We start from the raw sequence: 27,400 nt of genomic DNA, 5'->3' as shown, positions 1-27,400 counted from the left end.
AAACTGCAGTACATTCACAATTGTAAGTGACACGAACGTATTGTTGAATGTGTTAGTGGTTTTCAGTTTTTGCACATCAACTACTTCTCCAGTAGAGACTGAGCACTATGGCCACATATCTGTTTTATGCCAATTTCTGACTGTCTGGTGATCATGTAATATACTGAAGGGTGCATAACCTTACAGAATAAATTGCATTTAGATCACCATCTAATCCTTGAAGTTTAAAATTTTGTATGCATTAATAGTAACTTTCATAAATGGGTTGCTTCAGCTGTGTTCACTGATAGCTTTAAAATACAGTTCAGCAAAGCAAATATAACTGTCAACCTAAGTAATTGGTTTTTTTTGGTTTTTTTTTTTTTTTTTTTTTCTCAGGAGTGTTTTTCTGTGTTCTTTAGCCAAGAAGTGTTTTCTTTGCCTGAATAGTCTACTTTGGTGGACAGAAAGAGCTTGATCATGCTCTGGGATAGGGGAGGGAGACATTGAGTTTTCTGTTAGTTTTTGGAAACATGCAAACATGAAAACTTCCAGCATCGAATAAGGCTTTGGAATACTACACCTGGAAGAATTTAGCAATGGTGGGGACATGTTTAAGAAGAAAATAACTTCTAAGGAAGTACCATATTGAAAATAGAATTACAGGTTGAGGCAGGATCCTCCAGTAAACATAGTAATTCACAGGAATTTATTGGGTAATCTCTTTGGTAAGGAGTTGTTTGCTACTCTATGCCTGAGGAACAAGAGGACTGGAGACTGAAGGTTTGTATCTTGAGACTTGATATAAACAGCTGAAGAACACTTGATATAAACAGCTGAAGAATTTAGTAGCTAAACATCTTCATAAATGCCTTGGACGCAGGACTGGAAGGGGTACTAAACAAGTTTGCAGATGATACAAAACTGGGAGGACCTGTTAACTCTTTTGAAGGTAGTATTTTGTCAGTATTGCCACTTCAGTTAGGCAGATAATGTTCATCTTTCTATTCAGATCCAAAAAAGTGCTATTCTAATAGAATTTTGATATATACAAAAGGAATCAGTCTGTTGTCCAGTTCTTTCAGTTTAGTGAGGTCAGTGAATTTAACCCTATTAAAATGGAACATGTTTCCCTTACACTGTAGTGTAGGGTTTTTGTGCTGCCAGCCATACCATTCTGCTATGTGTGGCACTGATGTTTGATTGTACCAGTCTCTTGCTCTCTAACTGTTCTGGCGGAGGGAGAGCTAAGTGGACTATAGTGCATGGAAAAGGGTAGAAAGTATATCCACAAGCTTAGCAGAGGGGCGTGGTTATAACAGGTAGCTGGTTCTTTCCTTGGCCTGTACACAGCTGTTTTCATTGGTATCAGAGCTTAACCAGCAGTTTCACTAGTTTGCTTCTCAGCTATTCTTATTTTAAGAAATTGGTCCAGAACCTGCCAAAGAACTTCAAAATATGAGGTAAACTTAGAAGGATGAAATATTCAATGATTTCAAGTTGAAACTTGATTTAAAAACTCTTCTGGATTTTACAAGCATTTGAGCAGCAAATATTATTTTGAATAGGAATGTTGTGAACCAATGAAATGTTATCAAGATTTTTCCAGTTAAAAAGTTGAGGTGACAGACATGTAGCATTGCATTGACTTTCTCCTATCTAATAAAGCCATTGCTTCTATGACAAAATACGTCATAACAAATCTGTGGTATTGCTGCAAATGTTCAGAAAAGCTGTTGAGGAGAATTAGAAATTCTTAGTGCATTTTGGAGTTGAATTAAGCAGTTATTATCCCAGTTTGTTACTTCTGTGTGATTAGGAGCAGGAAGGAAATGCATCCTTCCTGTTCTGCTGCACTTGTGGACTATGCTGTAGGAGCGACTTAAGTCTGTCTATTGGTTGGTTCATGCAGTTGATAAAACTTAGGTTGTTAATGAAAGGAATTATGACAGGAACGTAGTCATCAGGGCTGCACCCCTCACCATTTGGACATTCTGCTAAGTTTGCTGTGGAGTTACAGTACTACAGATATGCCACATGGATTGAAAAGTATTTCTGACAACCATGAACTTCATTAACAAAAGGTTACCACTGATTGTTAAGGGATTTCTTATGGTTAAAACTTGACTTGCCTGAGCACAGGGCCTCAGTCTTCATGACTGCAACTTATGCACTGCTATGTATTTTGCACACTAATTTGAAATTGTCCTTTCATTTTGAAAAGTTTTCAGGTCATAGCACTAAAATCCAAGGGTTGTTGAAGCTAGATTAACTGATAGACTTAGTTAAGAAATGGCTGGATGCTTAAGGAAGAGATGCTTTGAATTGGCAAACAGATCACTGAGAATGATTGTCTATGAAACCAGTGATTTTTGAAACTTCCTATTTCTTCTTTTTTGTATTTTTGACAGTGGTACATGTTAGGAATTGTCCAGCCCAGTAGTGTAATGAAGGCAAGGCTGCTGCATTTCCATGTTCCTGGATGTCCAGGCAGTAGCAAAGCGGAACATTTATTCCAGTGGGATCATAAGCTCCTTGTGCATACACACATGGCCGGCCACAGAGATCAGCTCACAGGTGACAGTGCTTGCACAACCACAAACAAGTGTCCTCATCCTTTTCCCTTCTCTGACAGATCAGGGTGAAAGGTTTTAATGAAAAATAAATACATCAGTATATGTGAGGGGGATTCCTCCTGTAACTGGCCTTAGACACTTGGTCCATCCAGGAACTGGCTCCTGATCCTCTGGCCTCCACTGTTGCTGACCCGAGTGTGTGAATCCTTGAGGCTTGCAGACCCAATTCACACCCTTTTGGATGTGCAGACACATGTACAGGTGAATGTGCTGGATCTTTCCAGTTACTGGCCTTAGCCTTGTGGCAGCAGGCCACAGGATTCCCTCATGAGAGGGAGTCTTCTGGATAGTTGGTCCTGACCTATAGCTTTAAACATTAGCCGCTCCTCAAACCCCAGGTGGCCAGCTCAGACTTTCTGGTGCTTCCAGTCGTTATCCCTCAGACCCTGACCTTGTGGCTATGTGCAGAGAGGTTCTTTCAGTAGCTCAGACTCGCTGTTCTCTGCAGAGTCTGGCCCAGTCTTATGGCCTGTCTGACACCTGGCTCCCCAGCCTCCTGCTCTGCTTGCAGGCTGGTTTGGTTGCTGGTGGTTACATGCGCCAGCATGCACCCACCCACACATGGTGTGCACACACGTCTCTCCAGTCCCTGGCACCAGAGGCTTGTGGGCACCTGGCATCTGTGACCATCTTCTCACTTGCAGGCATTCTGACACACTCAGGAGAACAGAAGGCATCACATGTGACTGGAACCTCTTACCATCTCTCTGTTTGTTGCATTCTCCTTCCTCCCCAGTCCACCTTTGATCCCACAGTGAGTCCTACACCCTTTCAGGCAGTAACCCCATTAGCAGTTGCTAAACTGGCCTGGAGAGTGTCTCCTGTTACCTAGGCTGGTGGATGGATCATCTGCCTGGTTCATGGGCTCTCTCTGCCCTTGCTAATTAGGGGCTGTGTTAGCATACTCTGTGTGCCTTGTTTAGTTTGTTTCACCTCATATAATTTTCTGCTTTCTAGTTGTGGGGACTGGCCTTTAATCACATAACAACAGATGTGAGCAAAATGTCCCTCCACAGTACTGAAGGTGACTATTCCTGTCAGACTAGTAACCTCTCTGAGGTAACAGTGACTGTACCTGTTTGTGAACAGGTACAATGCATATCCCTAGCTGTATAAAGCAATTGTTTGTAGTCCAATCTTTCATCAAATTTCATTTCAAGTCAAAAAATACCTTAATGAGTGGCATTTTCAATGATCTTATTGTGAATGACAAGAAGAAAATGTCCAATTATTCCAGTCTCTTAATCCTTTATATGAAAAAACTTTGGGGAATATGGTAACGTGTGGTCAACTGAGGGAGACTGCTGTTGACAGGAGAATGTCTTAAGCTAACATTAGGTAAATTGCCTACATACATATTCTTGTAACAGTGTTGTTTTAAATACACAGTTTATGAATCAAACCCAAGGCTGATAATATTTTGCTAAATGGAATGTTTGAAAGGCCTAATGTGTCAGAGAAGTGACACAGCCATTACTTCAGATTTGCCTCTTGCCTTGGTTGTTTGGGTAGGGTAATACTCAAGACAGCTAAGAAAACTTACTGACAACTGAAAGCGGAATCCTCTGTAATAATAGCATAATAGTCTTCCAAACAAAACTCTTTTGGAGAGATTGTCTATTAATTTATCTTAAAAGTAATGAGCAACAGTTATTTCAAAAGGCTAGTAGTAGAGATTGTAAAGATTGTTCTTCAGATAAGTGGAAGACCTTATGTGCCTTGGAGATTTTACAAAACTTCAAAAGCCACAAAGAGTAATGTAAGAAAGAATCTGGCAGAGACAACTCATGGTTTTAAACTTTGTTGAGGAGTAGTGCAGATATCCCTGAAATAGAGTTGCAGTCTATATTTTCATTTTTTGTACCTGGGTTTTTATTTGTGGAGAACATTCTTAAGTCATGAAATAAAATTACTTGAAAATTCTTGCCAGCATATTTATCTACAGAATACAAGGATTTCCTGTGATCTACCGAAGAGCTGCACCATCCCCCATAGCACTTAAATGAGGCTTTACAGTGACACACTGTGTTTATCAGGTCGTTTTTCTAAAGTGTTACAAAAAGCAGAAATTACTAATCTTGTCATTTTTTTGATGCTACATTAAGTTATTATTGTTTGGTATTTGCAAAACATTGGCTTTCACAGGTTTCAGATTACACTACCAAGATGGTACAGATTAATTTCAAACTTGCAAAGCTTCCAGTAGAGTTCTGAGCTATAGTCCTTAAATAGCTTTTGATCAGCAGGTTTTGTGTTGGTTTTTTTCTTGCATATGTCTTTTAGGTACAGATACTAACTTTCAAGGGAGAATAAGTTCTACTGTCTTTGTATCACCAGGGCCGGGAGCAGATAAGGTCACTCAAGAGAGTATCTCTTGCTTTACAATAGTCTGCTTACTCATTTCAGATTGTGATTCTTGGTGTTGATTTTCTCACCAGAACCTTTGAAATATGCACTTTTGTTTCTATTTAAAAAAATATTTCCTATATTGCTGCTGCATAAAATGTAATGGTGAACTAGCAAACCCTGCTTTTTTTAGCTGTTAATGTAGCACAAGTCAATGAATTATTAGTCTTGCTATTAGTACGAAGAAAGAAAACTTGTGAAATGTTATGATTATTTCTGTATTGCATTAACCATTTGTTATGAAACAGTGGAATTCCTTGGTGCTGCTAAGTGCGTTTTTTTATTAAAAATCCGATTTGCACGTTTGCACTGACTAGAGTAATGGGTGAATAGGGATTGTGTTAAATGAACAATGTAACCTCAAAAATTAAAAGTTAGAGTTGCTCTTCCGCTTTGAGTAGACAAAGGTATTGAAAAGGTGCAGTTCTTTCTAAGCAATATGTGTCGCCATCCACTTGTTACCTATGGGCTTAATTTAAGCCTAAAACATAGAAGGATCCTCAAAAATCCTCCTCAGCCCCTCTGTTTTTCTCATTCTGAAAATAAATGGAGAGGAAAGGATAAAGGATGGGATCATTCTATCGCTAAAAATTTCTGATTGGCTTCTAATACCTTCTCCTTTGTATTCCAGTTGCATTACATAGCCAGTTTTCTGCCAACTAATTAACTGCTTGAGCTAGGAGACTATCCATTTAAGTTTGCCATAAAATCAGTAACATTTATATAGGTTATTTTTGTCTTATTCTGTTAGGTGTAAGAATTTGTCTGTATCTTTCTGGAATTCCTATTGGATGCTGCCCTCTGATGTTTGTGGAATGAACTGCTTTTGGGAAGCTGCTTTTAGGTAGGATGTTGTTAAATAGTACTTTATTGTTTGATTGCAGACAGATGTAGCTGATGTTTTTTGACTCTTTAGCAAGGTGGCAAAACAAAATATCTTGATTACTTCACATGCATTTCACCTGCTTATATTGTCGTTGCCTTTAGCTGGGTTTTTTCTTGTTACATTGTGTTCTGGATTTGTAGACTCAAGTGTTACTGCCAAGAGTAGATTTTTTTCAGTTATATTGTTTCATTAGATAGAAACTTGCTAACATCTGTTAAAAGCCTGTCTTGAGTATAGTCTGAAAAGTTAATGATAAATAATTTTCCTCAAGTAATTGCTGCACACTAATACCCATGATACAACTTGTGGTAAAATGATATGCTTAGTAAGTACATGTGGATTTTTAAAATTGAAGTTGCATGTTTATAAGATTAAAGGAGGGTACTTCATCCAAAAGCACTGAAGAGACTGTTTTGAATGTTCTTTAAAATTTAGTATTTTAAATAATAGACTGTCTCTTTAATGCTCTATCTTTAACAATAAGTTTAAATGTTTTGACGTGGTGGCTCTGATGTTCTAGGCTGTTACATTACACAGGTAGCTTGAAAAGAAGTAAGCTACTTGTCAGGTAGTTCTCTAACCTGCATAGTTCTCTTCAGTATATAACCAAAGTTTTAAGGCAATTTTTCTTACATTTAAAATTTTGCTGATCATCCTTTGATATCTTTTCCTGTTAGTATGAAACTTTGAATATTCTGGGAAAGCAAAGGGGAAAAAAAGTTTAGCTTCACAAGACTTACTAAGTTTTTGAAAATTATTCTAGGAAAGGCTTTAGATCCCTTATTCCTCTCTGCTTGTGTGTTTTCAGTCTTTTTAAGCTCATCAGTTGTCAAGAAATTCCTTAAAGAAGTTACTTAGATTGAGTTATTTTTATTCTCTTAGTGCACTTCATCTGCAATTAGGGGCTGCTGAGTTTTTCTCATTGCCATTGGTAGCAATCCATACTGTGTCAATCCATAGGGATTCACCTGACTTTGTTAGGCAGATTTAGCTATCTGAATAGACAGAAACAACGTTTTTTTTTTTTTTTTTTTTTTCCTTATTGGTTATGTTTTGGGAGTTTAGCTTTATGAAGTCTAACGCAGTGGAATAAATCAAATGCTGTTGTGATTGAGGGTGTAGGGGTTTAGCTTATGCTAGGTGGAGGTACAGGATGGGATTGTTTGGGCATCTGGGCCAGTCTAACACTTGTAGTGCTGAGACAGGAGAGGGTCTTGCTGTCTTCTGACCCCACTAAGCATGAAGAAGTCCATGAATACAAAGTAATGCACAAAAATAGCAGAAAACCTCCTTTCTGAATATTCTGTCAGGCTTGAGGCAAGTGGAACCTTGGAACCAGAAATGGACAAATCCCATGCAGTTTATTTGCACATACCTTAAGCTGTAACTTGTATTAATCTACTAAGAATTCGATATGTGGCTGTGAAGACACTTGTGTTGAAGTATGCATTGATTATGACTTTTCTGGATGAGCCCACTTTCATGATGAAACATGGTTCATGGTGAATGCCTAATGTTTGTAGAATTTCATGTTTATACATTTTTAAATTGAAAGGAAAAAAGCTGCTCAAATGAGTGAAGGGTGTGTGGTGTTCAGATTAAACATTTCACATTAAGCTGCGTTGTTTTATCAATATCCTACTATTAAATTAATCCCAATATGTTGTGCTGACTTCAGTGCTTGTTGAATTCCCCAGTGAGGTGCTCTAATTTGTCTCAGAGTTAGAATGTCTCCTTTCCATTTTCCACTAAGTTTTTAAAACATTGTGAGCTTTTGGATTTTTAAGTATTTTTGTTGAAAAAAAGCTTGTTATGGCTCTGTTTCTGACTTGTAATTCCACTTAGCTTTTTTTCCTGAATATCAAAACCACAGGGATTTGTTTACCCTTGAGAGAACTTGGCATTGACACTTTTGAAATGCAGCTTTCTACATTACTTCCTCTAAGTAGCTCTAAGTGTATTAAGTGAAAACTAATATTGTATAGATTTTTAAGGTTCAAGTATATGTGATAGAAATGTTGGTAACATACGGAAGAATCTGGAAAATTTTTGAGAGAGAGATAGTGTATATAGACCTCAGTATGAGTCGTGCAATAGTTGAAGATCATTTGAAATTGAAGAACTCTGAACAGGTGTTGGTTCTAATAATGAATAATAAGGATCTTCAGGTTAATGAGTGTAAGATCAATTGCTTTTGCTGTATGTGGGAAGGATTTTGTAGCTATTCTGCACCCATTTTTTCACCACCATTCTGGCACAGAGTATTTGTTAGCTCTCACGTTGACAGAGGAAGCATGGCATTGCTTTTACATGCAGTGGTATAGATTTTATCAAAACTTTAAAAATGCTGATAAAGATAACATGAGGCTCAGATTTTGGTCTAGATGATGCTTTTCTAGTACACATTTCAAGGTGCTCAGTGCTGTCTAGCTGGTATGGCTGCTTATTTCCTACTGGGACTGACTAAGAAGTAGTTCTTAGGGGTTATTACTATGGCTATCTGACCAGGCTGATTTCAGTTGTTGGATGTTGCAACTAAGTGGGTTTTAATTTGTGTTGCCTGCTAAAGTAGAAAGTTTCACTAAGTTTTTGGGTATATTGAGCTTCATGTGGTATGGTTATATTGAAATTAATTCTGCTAGTCCTGAAAAAAGGAATTTCTCTATATTATCAGGCTCACTGGAGAATGGGGCTTCTATTTTTATAGGCAATTTAAAATTACTCATATGTTGTAACTTCAAACCTAATCTACTAATTGACTTGGCATTGAGTAGATTACACTTGGACATCATTAGTGGTATCATTAGCGTACTTTTGCAAAATAATCTCTTGATTATGACATGTTTTAAATGCAGTGCTGTAGTAGAACATTAAGCTAAGTAAAAACTAGAATTTTCATCACTTTCAAATCCAGATAATGTCTTAGTTACCTTGATCTTACTTCTAATAACTGTGGGAGTGATGTAACAGCTGGATTTTAATCAGTGTAGCTTTGCTGCCTTCTTACTTTGTCTATTTGCTTTGTTTTTCTGGTGACTAAAGGCTGCCAGGTTAGGCTTCTTAGTGGTTGATTGATTTCCATCAAACAGGGTATTAAGAGGAAAAAGGATGCAATAAGTAAGCCATCTGTATTGTACCTACATATCTACCATAATCTCTGAGGTATATTGTAGTGTCAGCTTTAAAGTAATACAGTTTGAATATATGAAAATACTTTCCCTGCACAATTTAATGAATATAACGTTTTTAATGTTTTTTACGCTAATGATGAAAACCACTTCTATTACACCGAGTTAGATGGAACTATATACAGGATACTGAGGTTTTGGTACCCTTTCACCTGTGCTTTCCATATGTTATGTGAGAATAGGAGAACTTTACCTTCTACAAATAAAGGTAACCTCTACTGCAGTTCCTTGTGTCAAGTTGAAAGGACAGAACTAAGCATTTATGGAGCTGGTAGGTATTTTAGTGCCAATACAATTTGTGTGGGTTTTTTTTTTTTTTTTTTTTTTTTTTGTTTTTTTTTTTTTTTTTTTTTTTGTTTTTTTTTTTTTTTTCTCCAGGAAGTGCAGCTGGGATGCCATGAAGGTTCTGGAAATAACCTGTCAAAACAGTCCTCTGTAGCTTACCATCAAATTACAGCTTTGTAACTCTAATTGACCTAGAAATGCTAATTTAGTATACAATGTGTCATGGTAAACATCTTTAAATATAAGGCTGTGTCTTGACAGACAGGCTTTGGAAAACCTTCTTGTAGCAGGTTCACTGAGGATATCCTATGTTCTTCTCTCAGAGGTTATTAACAACAGAATTAATCAGTATAGAATGAAAGTCAACACTTGGCACAGAAATTCATGAGGGCAAGTCCTGGCCTTTTGCTTACCTAGCCTTTTGCTGCTACTGAGTAGCATGTTTTAAAATCCATGGTTTTTGCTCACATTGTCAAAAGTGGAGTGTTTTAAATGTGTTTCCTAAACTCATGGGAGTATGCATGGAGGTTTATCACAAGTGTTTTGTTTATTTTTACTGTCCCTACCCCTCATGTGTAATTTGTATCCTCATAAAATTGAAATTCTCTTATTTCTTCCTAAAGATTCAAATCCTGTCATGGCATCCTGCTCAGTACCTTTTACTGGGTTATAGGTGCCTTCTTTCTCTTCTTCTCACTTGTCTTTAATTACCAGAGGGTTTTCTTCCCCTGCAGGAGCTAGGACTCCCACATTATTGGAGATTTTTTTTTAGAAATTAGGTTTGCCAAGTTTTCTTTGTTAGTCTATTCAACATCCTTACTAAAATGCAGATTGTATTTCACTCTATTGTTGCTTTTTTCCATCCTTTCCACTAGGTCCTTTCGCACCAAAAGATGAAGGTATTAGTAATTAGAAATGTGCATATAAAAAATCTACGTTTGTGTTTTTCTGCTTCTCAACAAGTTTTTTGAAAGTATCTCCTCACTTTTGGAAGCATCTTAACCCTTTCAGGACCTGTATTTGACTTCCAGTAAAAGTTCATACCAGATCTGTGATTCCTGATACCAAGCCTGTTTAGGTTCAGACAAGTTACTATCCTTGGAGAATAAATTTCATTTTGCTCTTTGTAAACTCAGCAATTGAACTGTTAAAAGACATGTATTACCAAAAGATCTTGTGTCACTTGGTCATAACAGATATCGGACCAGTTACCCAAATGAGCACGGTTTTCCTTTCCCTGGCTTCTGGGGAGGTAGCTGCATGCCTAACTGCAGTGGAAGAATGATGGGGAGAAGGGTTACAGAGGTGGGAAAAGAAGGGAGCAGTTGAAGGCAGAAAATTTTGGAAAAAGTCAGTGGAAAAACTAAAGCCATGTAGACATAATATTGAAGAAGGAAGTCAAACAATGAAAAACATAATTGGCTCTATGGATGAAACACGGTTCACATTGAAGGTGACACTGCAGAGCTCAAGCTGAACAATTTACACTTCATGCTGCCTCTCGTATCAGAACTAGGAAAAAACAGTGAAAGATGCTAGTAGCTGAGGGTTATCAGTAAATAGTGTTTCTGGATGGACATGAGGCTAGCACTTCTCTCTGGGAGAGGACGGAGGTGTATGTGAAAGGGAGAGGAGCAGCACTGAGGCCTGCTTGCTAAAAAGGAGGCTGTGCTTCCCAGTGGTCTGTATGCAGGGAAGTCAAATGCAGCTTAAAATCACTGAGGGATGTCTTTTCATGGAGTCTGGAGTAAGGACCACAGTTCCAAAGTCTCTTAACTTCTGCCTTAATACATTTCTGAGATCTAATATATCTCATTCCCTTTGTAGTGAATAGTCCACAGAGGGAATGGTGGCCGTTCTTTCCAATGGGTTCTTGCTCCATCTGCTTCAGGGATAAAACTTTATGTTGTGAATTTACAGATCTGAGTTCAGCTATTTCCTATTTGGTACAAGCTGAAATTCAGTTTTTGTTCGTTCCTTCTAAATATTTTTTTTGCTTTTAAAGAAGTAATTTTTAAGCATAGATTTAAAAATATTGAACTCAACGAGTCTGAAAGTTACAGAAGAGGTTGTGTGAGCAGAGTGACTGTAACAGCATTATAACATAATCAGTCATTTTTTTTGTTGTGTGGCTTAAAAATGTTCTTTTTTTCAAAGAGGTCACTTGATGTAGAAATAATAAACTACGGTTTTTGAATCTGAGTATATTTTAGAGTTTCTTCATCATAATTTTTGTCATACTTTATTCATGGAAAGCTGTGTGTTACGTGTAGTTCAGGAGCTTGGTTTTCAGCTATGCAGTTTGTGTAGGTTTTGCCCTTATTTGTCACATGACCTTGTAATATCACTGTAGGCTCTCATGACTTCAGGGCTTAATTATTGTAATTCCCTTTTCAGTGGATTAGTGATGAGGCTAATCTGCTGCTTGCAGCTTGTTCACACTGTGGCATTGTACTTATTTCTGGATTTCAACTACCCTCATCATATTCAGGTTGCATTGTGTTTTTTATATTACAGCTTACTACATGGTGTCATGTTTAAATTAGCTTTATGTATAAAGGTCTGAATGGGCATTCTTGATTATATTTTGAGATTTTTTTTTGTGAGTGTGTGTGTGTGTTAATCTGAACTAATTTTCATATTTTGCTTCAAGATTTATAAAAAGTTCCAGTCTGCAGATTAAATCATCTGAATATAGATGTCTGCATATTGGTGTCTATGTCAGGGAGGTCTTAAACAGTCACTAAAATTGAAAGGGCATAGAGGATGATCCAGGTGCTCAGCCATTTAGCTGCTGAGATGCAAGTGGTTGATGCGAATCACTAAGCACTTGGATATCCTAGACATCTTTTTGGGACTAGTAGGCACAAAACGATCTTTGAAATACTGAGTCTTTTTGGCATCTGAAGATCAAATGGGATATTTTAGAACTTATTAAATGGCACTATACCCATGTTAAAAATCGATTTAGGCCTTAGGTGCTTACTTTGAAATAAGGTGGATTACTCTCTTTACACCATAACGTGCTCACTAGATCTCTGTGGGCTTTAATGAAACTTCAGATACAGTTGAGGTTAGCATCTTCATTTAGGTACCCTATTTTGGATCTAAATCTTACCTATGAGGTCTTTCATCCATGTGATTTTTAATAATGCTTCAAACCATGACTTAAGACTGGCTGCATAATCTAATTAAAATTTTATTAGTCTTAAATCCCTGGTTTTAAGATTAGGAAAAAAAAGAGGTTTTTTTTTTAGTTCCAGGGCACTAAATTCTTTCAAAACTCAGAATGTTTTTTAAATGCAGCAATTATTTATGGCATTAAAATTCAGTAGTTTTACAGTGATAACTTTGCTTATATTTTGCCTTGTGGAAGTAAAAATAATGAGTGTAGCTCTTCTGTGCCTTAAAGAAAAGAGGCATATATGCATATTATCTGTTTCAAATTTAAAGGAAAACTTGTATGTATTTACATGGTTGCATAAATTGAGCAGAGATTATGCGCTAAGAATCACATCTGGTAATTTCTGTTTTGAAGAGTCTCTCTTCAACAAGTTTCTAAGAATGGATGATTTGTCAAGCATTTCTCTATTGTTAGTAGTTTGGTAAAGTCTTTTCTAACTTCAGAATTTCTTTTTTGTGCATAATTTGGCATTAAACTTGTAATTTAAACCTTCAGATACTTTTGGTTCTATTAGCCTTCTCCTCCCATAGTCTGTGCAAACAGCTCAAGTGCATAATATTGTTTTGTACATGGGCTTTGAGTTGATGTGTGTTTAAAAGCTTTGAAAGCTTTTTTTTCTAAATCTATGAAATCCAGGAGATTTTTGGTATACCCACTGTGTTTGCCACCAAGGTATTTACCTGATGACAATTTTAGTCTATTTTATTAGTAGCAAAATAACTTTAAAATGTGCCCGCTATAATACATTCCAGGCACATGTCGCAATAACTGTTGCACAGGTGTCTTTAGGAATAAAGGATTTCTCAGTCCCCACTCCTTGCAATGATTTAGCCTCAAGGCCCTGGACCTCAAGGTGTGTGGTCAGTGTACCTGAGGGATTTCCCAGAACCACTGGGAGCACCAGGGCATCCCACAAGGCCATCTGAGCTATTAGTTTCCCCCTCATCCAGCCTATGTTGTACTCCTCCAAGAGGCAAGGACAAGAGAAAGCTTTCTGTGTTTTGTCAGTGCAGGGGTGAAGCACTGAAGGGTGTGTTTGACAAAAAAGGACTTACTGGAGCAGAAAATGGAAAAAACCTAGATCAGTCAAAAATGTTCTTAACAGAACTTCTTGAAAGTAGGCATTATCTCACTTTTGTTGTTGAGTTCAACTTCGCTGTAGTTGTGATTTTTTCCTATGTCTGTATTTAGTCCAGGGAAAGGGGAAAAAAACTCATGTATAGACTTAATGTGCTGTCAGCCTTTGACATTTTGGTGTTACTTCATGTAGTCTTTCTTTTAACATAGCTGTTTTGATGAATTTCTTTGCTAGTAATGAATAGTAAGATTGTAAACAATAAATGTTTGTTTATAGATCTTCTAGACCTTTTTTTTTTCCCTTTGTAGGCTGGGATGGTGGGAGTGATTATGAGAATGGTTCAGGTTTAATGGAAACATATATATATGAGTGTGTTCTCTTGAGTTATACTTTGCTGGTTTAAGTATGGTAAAGGGTATTTTGTTAATTACTTGCTGCAGTTAATAGTAGAGTTTTTCTTTAAGCATGTGTTAGAAATAATGTCAAATGAAAAAATATTTTTGTATCAGATATGATTATATGAAAACACATCCTTCTGAGAAAATGCATCTAGCAGTGGTGGCCTGTGGTGAAAGACTGGAGGAGACTGTTACTATGTTGAGATCAGCCATTATTTTCAGCATCAAACCTCTCCATTTTCATATTTTTGCTGAGGACCAATTACATGAGAGTTTCAAAGACATAGTAAGTATTCAACAATGTATTAAATTAAATTGTAGCACAATTTATAGCACAATGTACAGCAATTCTACTTGTTTGACAGAGTGGCAGAAATGCAGGAGTCTAAGGTAATGAGGCATTCATAGTGTTGGATGGGGATCTTTGAAATTTTTTCATGTGCAAGAAAGCCAGCTGCTGATACCATAGTTTCACCTAGAGACAGACCAAAACTTTCTGATTTGTCATCTTGAATCTGTTAAATACAAGCCTGATGTTCTGAACACAAACCACTTACCTTGTGTGAGCTTATTTAGAGTTGGCTTTACAAGAAAAAATTGTAGATCTGTCCTTTTTTTCTCTCTGTGCTTACAGCACGACTCAGTTTAGAGAAAGTGAAATGCCAGTTTTTTCATATGGTAGATACGGTTATGTCTAATTTTAGTAAATTTCAGTTAATTAAAATTACATTATGACTGGAGTAACAGTTTTAGAAGCTGATGAAGCTATAACTGTGGAGAGTTTTACTATTTTTGTGCTTAAAATATCATATTAACTGTGACATTAGTGTGTTACACATGCTAATTTATATACACTGTTATGCAAACAGTAGCTGTGGCAAAAAGGGAATAAGATTAAATTTGGAAATATTTCATTGGTATTTGTTCTGTGGTGGCTAGTTAAGAGTTTTAATTTGTATACTTTTTTGTAAATACTAATTTATTTTGCTTCCTCTTCCTTTTGCATGTGATCTGATATTTCACAAATATCTTTTTTCTTCATAGTGGCTTGCAGTTGCCACTTTTTGTTCAAGTCTTTTGATTAGCTGACAAATTCTTAGATTTCTATTATGGAAAAGAGGCATTGCACTTGTGCTCAAGTATCAATTTGAATGGCAAATTGATTTTTTTTTTGTTATGGAATTGAAGTAATTTTTGTGATTTCTTATTTCCATGTAGCTCGAAGAATTCCCCTATGAAGGAAAAGTTAATTACACATTATATCCAATAACATTTCCATCTGAGAGTGCAGCAGAATGGAAGAAATTATTTAAACCATGTGCTTCACAAAGACTATTTTTGCCAGTAAGTTACTTTGTAGTAGGACAATCCAGAAGTCTGTTTATGAAGCATCAAGCTGTCCTTGTTAATCTGATTTCTGTTTGGTTTTAAATGAAGAATTACTACTGCTCCTTAAAGTTACTTTTTTGACATCTGAAAAAGCCCTCCAAATTTATAATTCTTTTGTGGCACTAGTACCTTACAGCATAAAAGTCCTTTTCTCACTTGATGCATTATGGCACAGTATCCTCAGAAAGAGGTATAGGTCATGTCATCATCTCGGAGGTAAGCTGGATTTATCACACCTCATCTCCTCATTGACTTGGAAAGTTTCCTGTATGCATGGGTCTGAGAAGTGCTAGAGAAAAGGAAACAACAAATGGGCTCTTGTTGCAGTGTTTTGTGCATATGCTCATCTAAGACACTTGAGAGAACATACTTCAGGCCTGGGCAATTAGAACCATGACAGCTATCTCCCAAAGACTGCTCTTAACACTTGTTTGATCAGTTGCATGGGAAAGTGAGGGAGCAGGAGTGAGAGAGGAGCTCCTGTTAATGTTACACCTGGCCTCCCCCTACTCCTAAGGAGCCCTGACATATAAAATGTGCAATGAGTGCCTTTGCAATGCTGTTCTATATCAAACTTATTTCCCTCTACAAAAATTGTTTAAAATGTGAGAAAAAGGAATGATAAATTTATTGACTGCAAACTGTCAGTGTAAAGTGAATTTATTTGCATATGACAAAAATTAGTTTCTTTCTTGTGTTTTTTGAAGAGAAGTTCAATAAAACTTAAACTTTTGTTTCAAAATTTTTCCCCTCACAGTTAATCCTCAAAAATGTGGATTCACTGCTGTATGTTGATACTGACATCTTGTTTTTGAGGCCTGTTGATGATATTTGGTCTTTTCTGAGAAAGTTCAACTCCACACAAATTGCTGCAATGGCACCAGAACATGAAGAGCCTCGTATTGGGTGGTATAATCGATTTGCTAGACATCCCTATTATGGAGTAACTGGAATTAATTCTGGAGTCATGCTAATGAATATGACACGTATCAGAAGAAAATATTTCAAGGTATGTGTGTTGCCTCAGTTGCATTTTTGGTGGATTTTCATCTTTTAATTCTATTTCTGTTTCATATTCATATGTATTTTTCAAATTTTTTTTTCTGTTATTGTAATAATGCTCTCAAAGTACACTGTATTTAAAATATGATATATTTTTAAAATGTCATTCACTGTAAGACTTGAATTTCAAGTGTGCTTGACTGATTTATTTTTTCTTAGTCCTGAGAGATTCTTTGACTTGATACAATTTGCTGTAAATAACACTTGCCAATAGATATGCCCGCATTATTTCTTCACTTCAGGCATCCCAGAAAAACAATTATTGTAAACTTGTAAAATGTGTGTAGTTGTATGACCAGGAGGTGGTGCTAAAACATTTAGTAAGTTGTTGAAAACGAAGATTTCCAAATTTTTATCTTTTACATTGTAGCCAGGTGATTATCACCCAAAGCATCTTTGTATTTGCTTTGAAGTCCTAGCTTTTGTAGATAAAGAAGTTCGTCATGAAAGTAGCTACTACTACATGCATGGAAGCAATGCACACAGCAGTAGAAATGGTCATTGCTTCTCAGACTTGAGGTTTTTTCTTATGTACTTGAAACACAAGTACAAAAGCAGTATTGTTTGCTTATGCTTGGGGTTCATCTCTGTTTAAGAGAAGTTTGATTAGGGAAAAATAATCATGCAGTCAACAACTTCTTGAAGATTCATCCGTAAGAGGAGCAATATAAATTTGCAGAAGACGTTAGTTCTTCCCCCATTTCCAGTGTAATAAGCAGCTTTCATCGTAGTTTTCGTGCTATGTGTTTTTCTTGAAGGAAAGTCAGAGAATTTAAGAGAAATGGAGAATGGGTTATCTCAGTTGTAAATAAAAGTAGAAAGTTACAGTAGCTGTAGTATATGGCTGCAGTTTCTCCAAATAAACTTCTGTCATATATATATATATATATATATATATATATATATATATATACACACACACATATCTCATCAGTGAAATCCTGAATTGTCTGCTTTGTTTGTTTTACTGATTATATCATATGGAGAAATAAAAATACTGAAAAGTATAAAGAGAAAAACATGGGATTGAAAGCTGCATATATCTTAAGGTCTGACAGTGCATTTCTGTGTAGTGATTTATTTTAAGTGTGGTAAACACTAAGATAAAGTTGGTCTTTTATTCACACTGTGACAGAATTCTGATTTGGCTTCTTAGTATGACTTAGGTTATCGAGTAATTGGAAACTTTATGCATTTTTGGGTAAAATTTGAGTTCAAATTGTCAAAAGAATACAGATTATGTAGGGTACTAAAATTGTCAATAAAATGAACTGTAGCTTTCTAGAGGATTACATTAAGTCCTTTCTCCATAACACCTAAAGCTGGTGTTTTCTTCAAATTTAAGTGTATATATATACTTAAAGTATAAGATTTAATTAAGTTAATTAATGAGTATTTTGAAATTCAGAATTAAATGGTGCACTTTCCCTTAGTTCTAGAGGGCTAGAATATTTTTTCTGTGATTCTGTGAGGTGTGGGCTAAGAGAGCACTGAGCAAGGGAACCATTTAGTTTATTCTCCCTCAGTACCTAGAGTGTGGTCCCACAAGCTTGCAGAGTATCACAGTGCCCAAAGATGCACAAGCTTTATTACAAAAGCTACTGTTCATGGAAACTTGCAGAGACTATGTTTTCATCTTCAGGTTCCTTGAATGTCTTATTATAAAGATAATTGGTCAGTAGGAAAAGTTGTAGACATCAAAACAAAACTTGGAAAAGGATTTAGTGTAGGTGAGTCTATACACAGTGGGCCTGAGAGTGTATGACTTTTGCTTGTGACGGATAGCAAAGGAGCTACTGTTCTCAAACCTTTGGAAAATAGGTAGACCAAATTCAGGGGCAGGGACTAATACCCCTTGCCCCCTGCAGATGCTTTTGGACCTTACAGTTCCATGTTGTGTGCCATTAACTATTTCAGTTAAATACAGTAGAACTAGAACATACTTCCTTGTGTTATGGGAAGGTGTGAATTTGTTTATATTCTTTCAGGAGACTCAACAAATTCTTCAAGGAGTATATAAATTCTGGGAGTTTTTTTATCTTTTTAAAAGTATCTGTAAACCTTTTTTGCATGAAACTGTAGAAATATTTATCTGAAGTGAAAGTTTTGGATCAGGATAATCTTCCAGTGCTATGGATTTAAAATGTGGGTTCTTTGTCTGTTGTAGCCCAAATAATAAGCTGAACCACTTGAGGCCTTTGAGCATCTTCTGTTGTCACATTGATTTTTAAGAGTCGGGAGGATCCAGAAGATGGATAAATAAAAAATAGAACCAGAGACTTTAGCTAATGGTTATAATGTTCAACTGGGTAGCAATAACCTGTAGTTCCATGTACTGCTCCAGGATTAAGTCATCTTTTATCCACTTACCTATTCAAGCCTCCTCTGTCTTCTCAGGAGTGTCAGATCAGGCTATTTCAGACAAGCATCCCAGCTCCTTGTCTGTCGGTGGTGCCTAATGAATGTTGTTCCTTCTGGTCTTGTCTTATTTGTCTTGTGTGTAGAGTGTCTGTGTGTATGTATGGCACAAATACCATGTATAATGCAATAATGTATAATGTGCATGTAATAATGCACACACTACACGTGTATGCTTGTATACAGATAGATGTGCATGCACAGATGTGTTACTGAATATTATACTGGTCATTATACTGCATAACTGCACACGAGAATTCATAATGAAGCTTCTGATGGTTAGTGCCTACAGGCAGGGTTGTCTCTGCTAATCAGCAGTTAGAAAATTGGAATGTAAAGCATTCAAGACTTTAGGATATGGAAGAGGTAATAGTAGATAACTTTTTTTGTATTTGTATACATATAGATGTAGATTTTTTTTAAACTGGAAGAGATATCGCTGATACTAAACGCATGTTAATCTTAAACAAAAAGATCAATGAGGCAATGTGAGTAGAGAGGAATGACTTCTATCACATATATTGAGGTTAGATGTGGTGCCTGAGATGCAGGCAGTCAAGGAAGGGAATAAGCTCTTAGAAAATCAAACAAGCCCTGAATAAATTAACTTCAGAGTGTGGAAAGCAGAGGTTCACAGGTATGCTTTAGAAAAATCACATACTTCAGAGAGCTTCTCTAACCCTAAACCATTATAACCTTTTTTTACCATTCATTGTTGCTTAAGGCTGTAGTTTCAAGAAATATGGTGAACCTGCACAAAACCAAATTGCTTCTAAAGGGAAGATTCCTGTCTCTTACCAGCTGCTTTTCCCTGCTTTTCTTATTTACTTGGTTGTAGCCTTTGGTGTTTGGTCCTATCTGTGATTCAATTCAATTTGCTAGCAGTAGAAAAAAGAAATCCTTCTGCTGGGTTATTGAGGTATATCAGCTTACATAAACATGCAGTAAGTGTTAGCAGTACATTGTTAGTGTAAGAACAGGGTAGAATCGTGTAAACAGAAGGCTCTGTTTGGCTCTCCCTTGGCATTAAGGAAATTTAAATTGATCTGCTGTTTGTGGGATGCAGCTGCAGTTTGTTTAGATATGGCTGTGTGATTCAAGAATTTTTCCTCAGCTTTTTATTTTCTTCTTAGAATTTAAAAAAAGGCTAAATGTGACAGATTTTTAAAGTCTGACTTAAGCCTTGGCCAGGCAGATTTCTGGTACAGAAATGAGTAATGACCAAGCTAGACAAACAAAAAAACAACCCAAAATGTCAGAAAATACCTCAGTGTTCCTGCGTGTATTTTGTTCTTCCACATTTTCTTCTGCCCAAGTAAACTAAAGTTTTGAGAGTTCTTAAGAACCTGTCTGTATCAGTTTGATGTCATCACAGAAATGCCTACTATCATTTGGGTTTTTTTTCTCAAATTGCTAACATTCTTTGCATGTTGTGGAATACTGGAGGAAAGGCTTATATTCTGGACATTTAAAAATTAATGTAGCATTTTTATTTTGAGTTTTTTTACTTTCGTAACTTCCAAAAAGCAGTTCTATCAGAATCCTACTTCTCAGGCTGTTTTACCTTACAATGGAATATTTTAAAGAAGGAAAACAAGTAATTATTCAAGTTTCTCTTGCTCCTACACTGGTGTCATTATATATCACTGCTTTTTTATTAATATATAGCTCTTTTCTATTTATGCAAAGGTTATGGAAATATTACAATTTCCAGTTCTTAGTTCTGACAGCACTATTTGTCAAGTAGTATTGCTTCTAGACATCTGGTTGTGTGATGCATGTTCTTACCTGCTTTGCATCTTTTTGGGATATGCTCTGGATTTCTCTGCTATTAAAACTTTACAAGTGAAAGAAAATTCTATTAAATCATGACTTTAACAGTGTAAACTTCTATTTCTATGTGTTAATCTAAAGCTGTGTTTGTTACTATATATTCTCGTACCATGATTTGCCTTGTATGAGTGAGCTAATTTAATTCTGTTTTTAATCTTAGCATTTTGTTTAAACTTAAACTATAGGTCAGTATTATGTCAATTGCAAATTTCAGGTGAGGGAGTAATCTTTACTGACTGTGATTCAGTCTTATTTATCTGCTTTTTTGGAAGGGTTTAGCTTAGTGTTAAAGTCTGTGTTTTATTTCATTTAATTACTTTGCATTGAATCCAACGATAATTCTTACTAGTGAAGAATTTTCTTGTGCATTTCTTATGCCTGCACTCATCAAATATTTGCAGGCAATAACAATCATACATTTTTTAGGAGAGTAGGGACTGTAATATTCTGTTTGGCTTCTTGCATAATATAAGGTATAGATCTTTTTTGTATTAATTCTTGTCTGAAATCTTGTAGTATTTCTTGGTTTAGTCTTCAGTTCTGAAAACCCTTCATATTTGATGGCTGAAATGATTTGAGGGAAGAGTAAAAACTGCACTACAATTTTGTGCACTTTTTACTTTGTCAGTGTAAAGCTCTGAGAAAGAAGTCTTTGATACTGTAAATCTCAAACTGAGTATTTTGCTCCTGGTAATCTCTCTCTTAACATGATATTCCTGTATGCAAATCTGAAACTATACTGTTCTGTATATGTTCCAATATAATTTTTCTTGTGGCAACTTGCTTAAATAGAAGTAAGGGAGCAATGCTTGTAGTCTCTATGGGACTTAGTGCTATTCCATCCACATTCTCAAAACAGGGTACAAAGAGAGCAGCCTTGTTCCATTTCTGTTCTAGTTGAGCTTAAATAAGTTGTAAAAATGAGAAATTAGCTTTAGAATATGTAACCATTTAAACTGCAGATTTGAATCCCTCTGTTAACATGGAATTCTGTGTAGGCCAATTTACTCCAAGTAGCTGCTCCTCAACCAGAATCCTTTTCTGGTTGAGGAAATCCAGTTCCAGAAGAACTCCTTTTCTTTTGAAGTGATTCTGCTAAATCAAGAACTTGGGAATTTGGTATCAGCTGTTGTTGTGGTTCTTACTGACTTTTCCTAGTGAAAAGTTGTCCTGTTGATGAGGAAATTCAAGTTAAATAACTAAAAAAAAGTAAGATAAACTTCATGAAAATACTTCTGGAAACCTTTGAATGATTTCTGTATTTTTGTACACTACTTTGTAGCCAGTATTTTTTATCTGTATGTGTATTTAATAATTAATTTTATATTGAACTGGTACGAATTTTTGTGGTTAGTGTTAGAACCTGTGTATATTATAACTCTGTGATAGAGCGAAAAATTGCATGATGTGTGGATATTTAAATATGCCCTATCTATTTGCTGCATGACTTAAACGCAGTTTTGGTATTAGATCCTACTACTGTATAAAAAATCCCTTGCTATTCTTAGAATTCTTGGTTTAAGATGTTAGAGGGAAATTTTTGGTAAGTTGATCATTGAGAAATAAAGCATATTGGAAATGTCTGTAACTAGTGTCCTTAGTTAGGCTTGTTAGTTTAAAAGGAAGAAGTTGTCTATACATTTGAGATTTCTACTTTTGAAGTGAAAGCTACTATGATTCTGTAAGGCATTTCCTTCCCTGTAGGTACAGCTGTCCTGAATGTGTGTTGTTTTGCTTTGTTTTGTTTAATAGAATGATATGACACCAGTCCGGTTACAATGGGGAGAAATTCTGATGCCCCTACTGAAGAAATACAAGTTGAACATAACATGGGGAGATCAGGATCTATTGAACATTATGTTTTTTCACAATCCAGGTAAATCCACATTGATTTTTATTCTAACACTGTGAAGTTATCTTGTCCATGGAAAAAAAAAATATCCAGGAAAAAAAAATCCAGGAAAATATTCAATAAGTAGGCTTTTGGGTAAAAGCCTTCAAAGGACTATTCACTTCTTTAACTTTCTGAAAGCATTTGAGAGACAGTGCTGGAGCTTGCTAGAGCGTAATTATTGAACTGTTAGATTTCAAAACTACTGTACAGAAATTTATAAGGCTGTCCTAAATAAATTAAGAAAATATTGGTTTATTTCCTGAAACAATTTTAAAGTTTAACCCAGAGCTCTCATTTTCCCACACAGAAAGTCTTTATGTCTTTCCTTGCCAATGGAATTACCGGCCTGACCACTGCATCTATGGAAGCAATTGTAAGGCAGCTGAAGAAGAAGGTATATTTATTCTTCATGGAAATAGAGGTGTTTACCACGATGATAAGCAACCAACTTTTAGGGCTGTCTATGAAGCGATAAAAAATGTAAGTGTTTTTTGCATTGTACTCTTACTCTGTCATGTATGTTTATGTATATTGGTACATGTATTTTGTAGGCATGTTGATATTCATCTTGATTGCAACAAAGTAATTTCTTTCACTTTTAAGTAATGTCAAGTATTTTGCCGCTTTTTTCTCCTTTATTGATTGGATGGAGTTCCAGTATATTCACGTTTTGATGAGCATCCTTTGAAACAGAGTGTAGACTATATCTGGGTTGGGATTCTAAGACAATACCTGTAGTTGTCAGTGTTTATTTAAAAGGCTTTATTCTCATTTATTTAATAAATCACCCAGTAAACTGTTTCCATGAGCATATGGACATCTTAGAATGTCTGAATAGGAAGGAGCTGACAACAATCACTGAAATCCAGATAGCTGGCCCTGCACAGGACCATCCCTGAGAGCATTGTCCGAAGACTTCTTGCACTGTGCCAGGCTTCATGCTGTGACCACTTCCCCTCAAGCCTGTTCCAATGCCCAACCACCCTCTTCTTTTATCCTACTTAAAGCTCCCCTGACACAGCTTCAGACTATTCCCTCAAGTCCTGTCACTGGTCACCACAGAGCAGAGATCAGTGTCTGCCCCTCCTCTTCCTCTCACAAGGAAGCTGCAGAATGCAATGAGGTCTCCCTTCAGTCTCCTCCAGGCTGAGTAGATCAAGTGCCCTCAGCCACTCCTCACAAGGCTTCCCCCCAAGGCCCTTCACCATCGTTGTGGTCCTCCTTTGGACACTTTGTATCCTTGTATTGTGACCAAAACCATATGCACTACTTACTCAAGGTGAAGCCTCCCCAGTGCAGAGTAGAGAGCGACAATCTGTCTCCAGGCTGAACGAGCCATCAACAGAACTTTGTTTTTTTGGGAGATTTTAAAGTGCAGAAAAAAATCCCTTGTTCCCAAAGTTTGTATTTATTTACTGCAGCACATTACTTAATTGTATCCAGATTTGGATTGTAAAATTTTTTTATATACTATGTTTTGACCTTTTCCGGAAATTCAGGGTATTAATATGTTGCTGTTCCTTTAAAGATGAAGCACAATGTCTTCATTCTGCAAATAAGTCATCTAATGAACTATTTATCACGACATCAGTATACTCACTGAAGGGCTGTAAAACTTAGCACTGATGCACATTTTAATGTAGCAGGCTACTCTGTGTGTATAACCTACAAAAACCAAGAGTATATTTTAATGTTGCTTTATTACACATTGTCATATAGGTATAAAAATGAGGAAAAGTACTTTTGGGGGACTGAGAATACATTGCAGAAAAAGTGATTGTATTTCCATAAAAATATTATTTCTTTGTTTCCTTTGAGCATTGTCAAAAATAGAAGAAAAAATTACTTTCCGTTATTTATGATGCCATTTCGTATGCGGATATGTTAGAGAAAGTATGTAAACCACTACTGATTCAATGGTAATAAGATGAACAAAATTACGTTACTTCAAAATCCTGTTTTAACTTACCATTTGTTTATAAAAAACATTGCAGTGTTGAGCTAATGACAACTTTATTTCATGCCCATGTTAAACACAGTATGTGTTTGACCATTATTCAATTTAATGAAACTTCAGTACCACTTTTATACTCTTGTTTTGTTATAATTTGATAAGACTTGTATTACTTAAAGGTTATATGTCATTTGAGAAAGTTACCATACAACAAAAAAAATCCAGAAATAATTCTAGAGTTGTAAATTTTTAATTGAGTAAGGTAATTAAAGAAATTTCCTCCTTGCTTGTTTGAATATGTTAATTTGCTTAACATAAAAAAACCCAAAACTTTCTTGTTAGATTTATTGAAAGCATGAGGTTATACTTTTGCAGTTTAGAGGTGTTTTTAAATTACTGCATTCAGAAGCACTCGTGAGTTCTTGAAAACATTTAATAAACCTATAGACAGCAAATATGATGCTGAAAATAAATTTTATAAAACTCTAATACCTCTGAGTAATGACAGTCTTCCATATTAACCTTAAATTTTTTTAACCTCTTTATAGTATTCATTTGGAGATGACCTGGTTCATTCGCTGCTGCAGCCCCTGGAACGGGAATTACAGAAAACCACGCATACGTACTGTGGGAGAGTATACAAAGTGTTCATAAAGCAGCTAACAAAAAGCATAAGAGACTTGTATGCCAGAAGATCAAAGGGAAGGTGATTTTTGACTCCTAGCTGTTGCATCAAGAGACTGAATTAACTTAGTCAAAAGGTGCAAGAATTCTGTTACAGCTTGAATGGGCTCTTAATATGCCCAGAAAAAAAGTTTACTAGCATACATAAAAATGAAGAAAATATTCATGTAATGAAGAACAAGAACTTTTTTCTGCAAAGATTACTTTCTGTAGTTTTTGAAGTTTAAGCAATGGTAATGTTTGCCTCATATCTGATGATTTGGGTGTTACTGGCTTCTATGGTCAGTAATTTTAGTCAGCATAATTCAGTTATGTAATGATAAATGAACAAGGAAGAAAGAAGATGGCTCTGTTTGGGAGTGTACCTCATATATTGTCTAAGATTCTGTTAAACTGTGAATGTAGCAATAACTGAGTCAGCAGCACTAACCTCACTTTAAAGGTGTGAGCCTTTATGTAAACAAAGTTGTTTACAAGTGCAGAAAATACTCTCTTGTCAAAGAAATGTGTTGTAATCATTGACAATCTGTATGTGCCTTTATATGTTCATCTCTTACATGTTGAAGTACTGTTTTGACAATCTTATTTTGTTTATCTCAGATGTAAACTGCACACTATAAATATGATTTTCTGAGACAATGACTAGTATGTGATACTAGTTTTCTCTGTTAGTAACTAGGGAGACTTTATATTAAAAATAATTTGTTTCAACATTGTAGAGCCAATAGCGCCAAAAGGTAGAGCAGAACTGAGGGGGTCTTAAGTGAAAATCCAGTTTGAAGTTGCTTGTCTTACAATACTTTAAAAAATTTCATGGTTTGCAGCTTTATAGGGCATTTTGGAAGTAGAAAAAAAGCCCAGTGGTGGAAAGCTGTTGCTGTTGTATTTCCATACTAGGAATTATTACCTGATGATTGTTCTAGAGTATGTAGTATGTAAAAGTGAAGAGCTGTAGTAAGAGTTCTGATGCTTCATCAGACTGTGTAGTAGATGGGGTTTTTTTTAGAGAATATATCCTGTTATAATATTTTTAATAAATGGCTTTAAAATAGTTTTGGGGCAGACCCTCCACTACATTAATGTATTACTTGTCAACAGGGTGATAGTGATTTGCAACAGGTAAGGATTAGATTTCCTCCAATTATCTTAGTGAAAAAAAAACTTCTGTTTAAGTAATAAAAATTTTTTCTCCAGAGAAAACCATGAAGAAAAGGGCTGAATTCTAGTGTTACGGTAAAATATTTTAACTTGTATGGTATGAAATGTATTTGTAAACTATATATGAACTTAGATAAACTGTCTAAGTGAGATGAAGTCTTCATAAAGTGAGCTTTTGGATTCCAGGACAGTTCCTGTGTGTTGAACATGGAGGATCCACTCACTGACTTGCACCTTCATTCCAACCCCATTTTAGAAGCTTAATTTTTGTAGCTGTTTCCTTGTCAAAGACAGACTGGCTCTGACTTCCAGCTCCATGTGAGCTGGACAAATGCTTTAGCAGTACAAGAAAACACTCCATTGTCAGCAGAGTTTGTATCCTGCTTCTAATTTCCCTGCAGGCTCAGGGTATAAATTTCTGGGATGGAATCTAGGAAGCAGTCTGCCTGTCATGTCGGTCTCTTTTCCTTGCTGTGTAACCTTTTGAAGCCTGAAAATGTAGAAATCTCTGTGAAGGTGAATACTGTTACTGACTGATTTTACAATATGCAGTGCATTATTTTTTTACATAAATACTGATTTTTGTATCAATTTTCTTCAGCTTTTCTTTTTACTTGTACTATATGTTTGTATTTTAAAAAAATCTTTCAACTTGTTTTTTGTGTTTGTCTTTGCAGAAACTTTCAGTTTTGAATTTATTTTTAGAGTGTTGCAGACATGTCAAGATACTCTTAAAACCTAATGGACCATTTAAGAAAAAAGGGGAATGTGGACCTTAGCAGCAATCTTTCCACTTAAACTTCAAATTCTGTGGAGGAGTAGAACAAAAAGAATTAATATTGATGCTTATTGTATCACAAAAATTCTTACTTTGTGCTTATAACTATAAATGTTTGCTTACCATATTACAAATAGCAAAATATGACCCTATGCCCTAGGTTTTGATTAATTTTTTAATAGAAATGAAA

The 27,400-nt window shown here is 35.8% G+C and overlaps 1 protein-coding gene across 3 annotated transcripts in view; it reads left to right on the top strand.

Moving 5' to 3' along the window:
- GXYLT1 (glucoside xylosyltransferase 1) overlaps positions 1-27,088 on the top strand; it is a 46,953-nt gene extending 19,865 nt beyond the window's left edge. For 2 of the 3 annotated variants that reach the window (XM_072922202.1, XM_030258335.4), the window contains exons 2-8: positions 5,773-5,865; positions 14,152-14,326; positions 15,259-15,384; positions 16,187-16,438; positions 22,495-22,618; positions 22,944-23,116; positions 25,139-27,088. In XM_072922202.1, coding sequence (XP_072778303.1) covers positions 5,813-5,865; positions 14,152-14,326; positions 15,259-15,384; positions 16,187-16,438; positions 22,495-22,618; positions 22,944-23,116; positions 25,139-25,300 — 1,065 coding nt within the window. In that variant the 5' untranslated portion in view covers positions 5,773-5,812 and the 3' untranslated portion in view covers positions 25,301-27,088. The remainder of the gene's footprint in view (positions 1-5,772; positions 5,866-14,151; positions 14,327-15,258; positions 15,385-16,186; positions 16,439-22,494; positions 22,619-22,943; positions 23,117-25,138) is intronic. The other variant, XM_030258340.4, reaches the window with a different exon arrangement.
- The last annotated feature ends 312 nt before the right edge of the window (positions 27,089-27,400 follow it).

The sequence above is a fragment of the Taeniopygia guttata genome, chromosome 1A (genome assembly GCF_048771995.1).
Source record: "Taeniopygia guttata chromosome 1A, bTaeGut7.mat, whole genome shotgun sequence".
NCBI classification, from domain to species: domain Eukaryota; kingdom Metazoa; phylum Chordata; class Aves; order Passeriformes; family Estrildidae; genus Taeniopygia; species Taeniopygia guttata.
The sequence above is the reverse complement of the archived record's forward strand: the minus strand, read 5'-3'. Positions and strand labels throughout refer to the sequence as shown.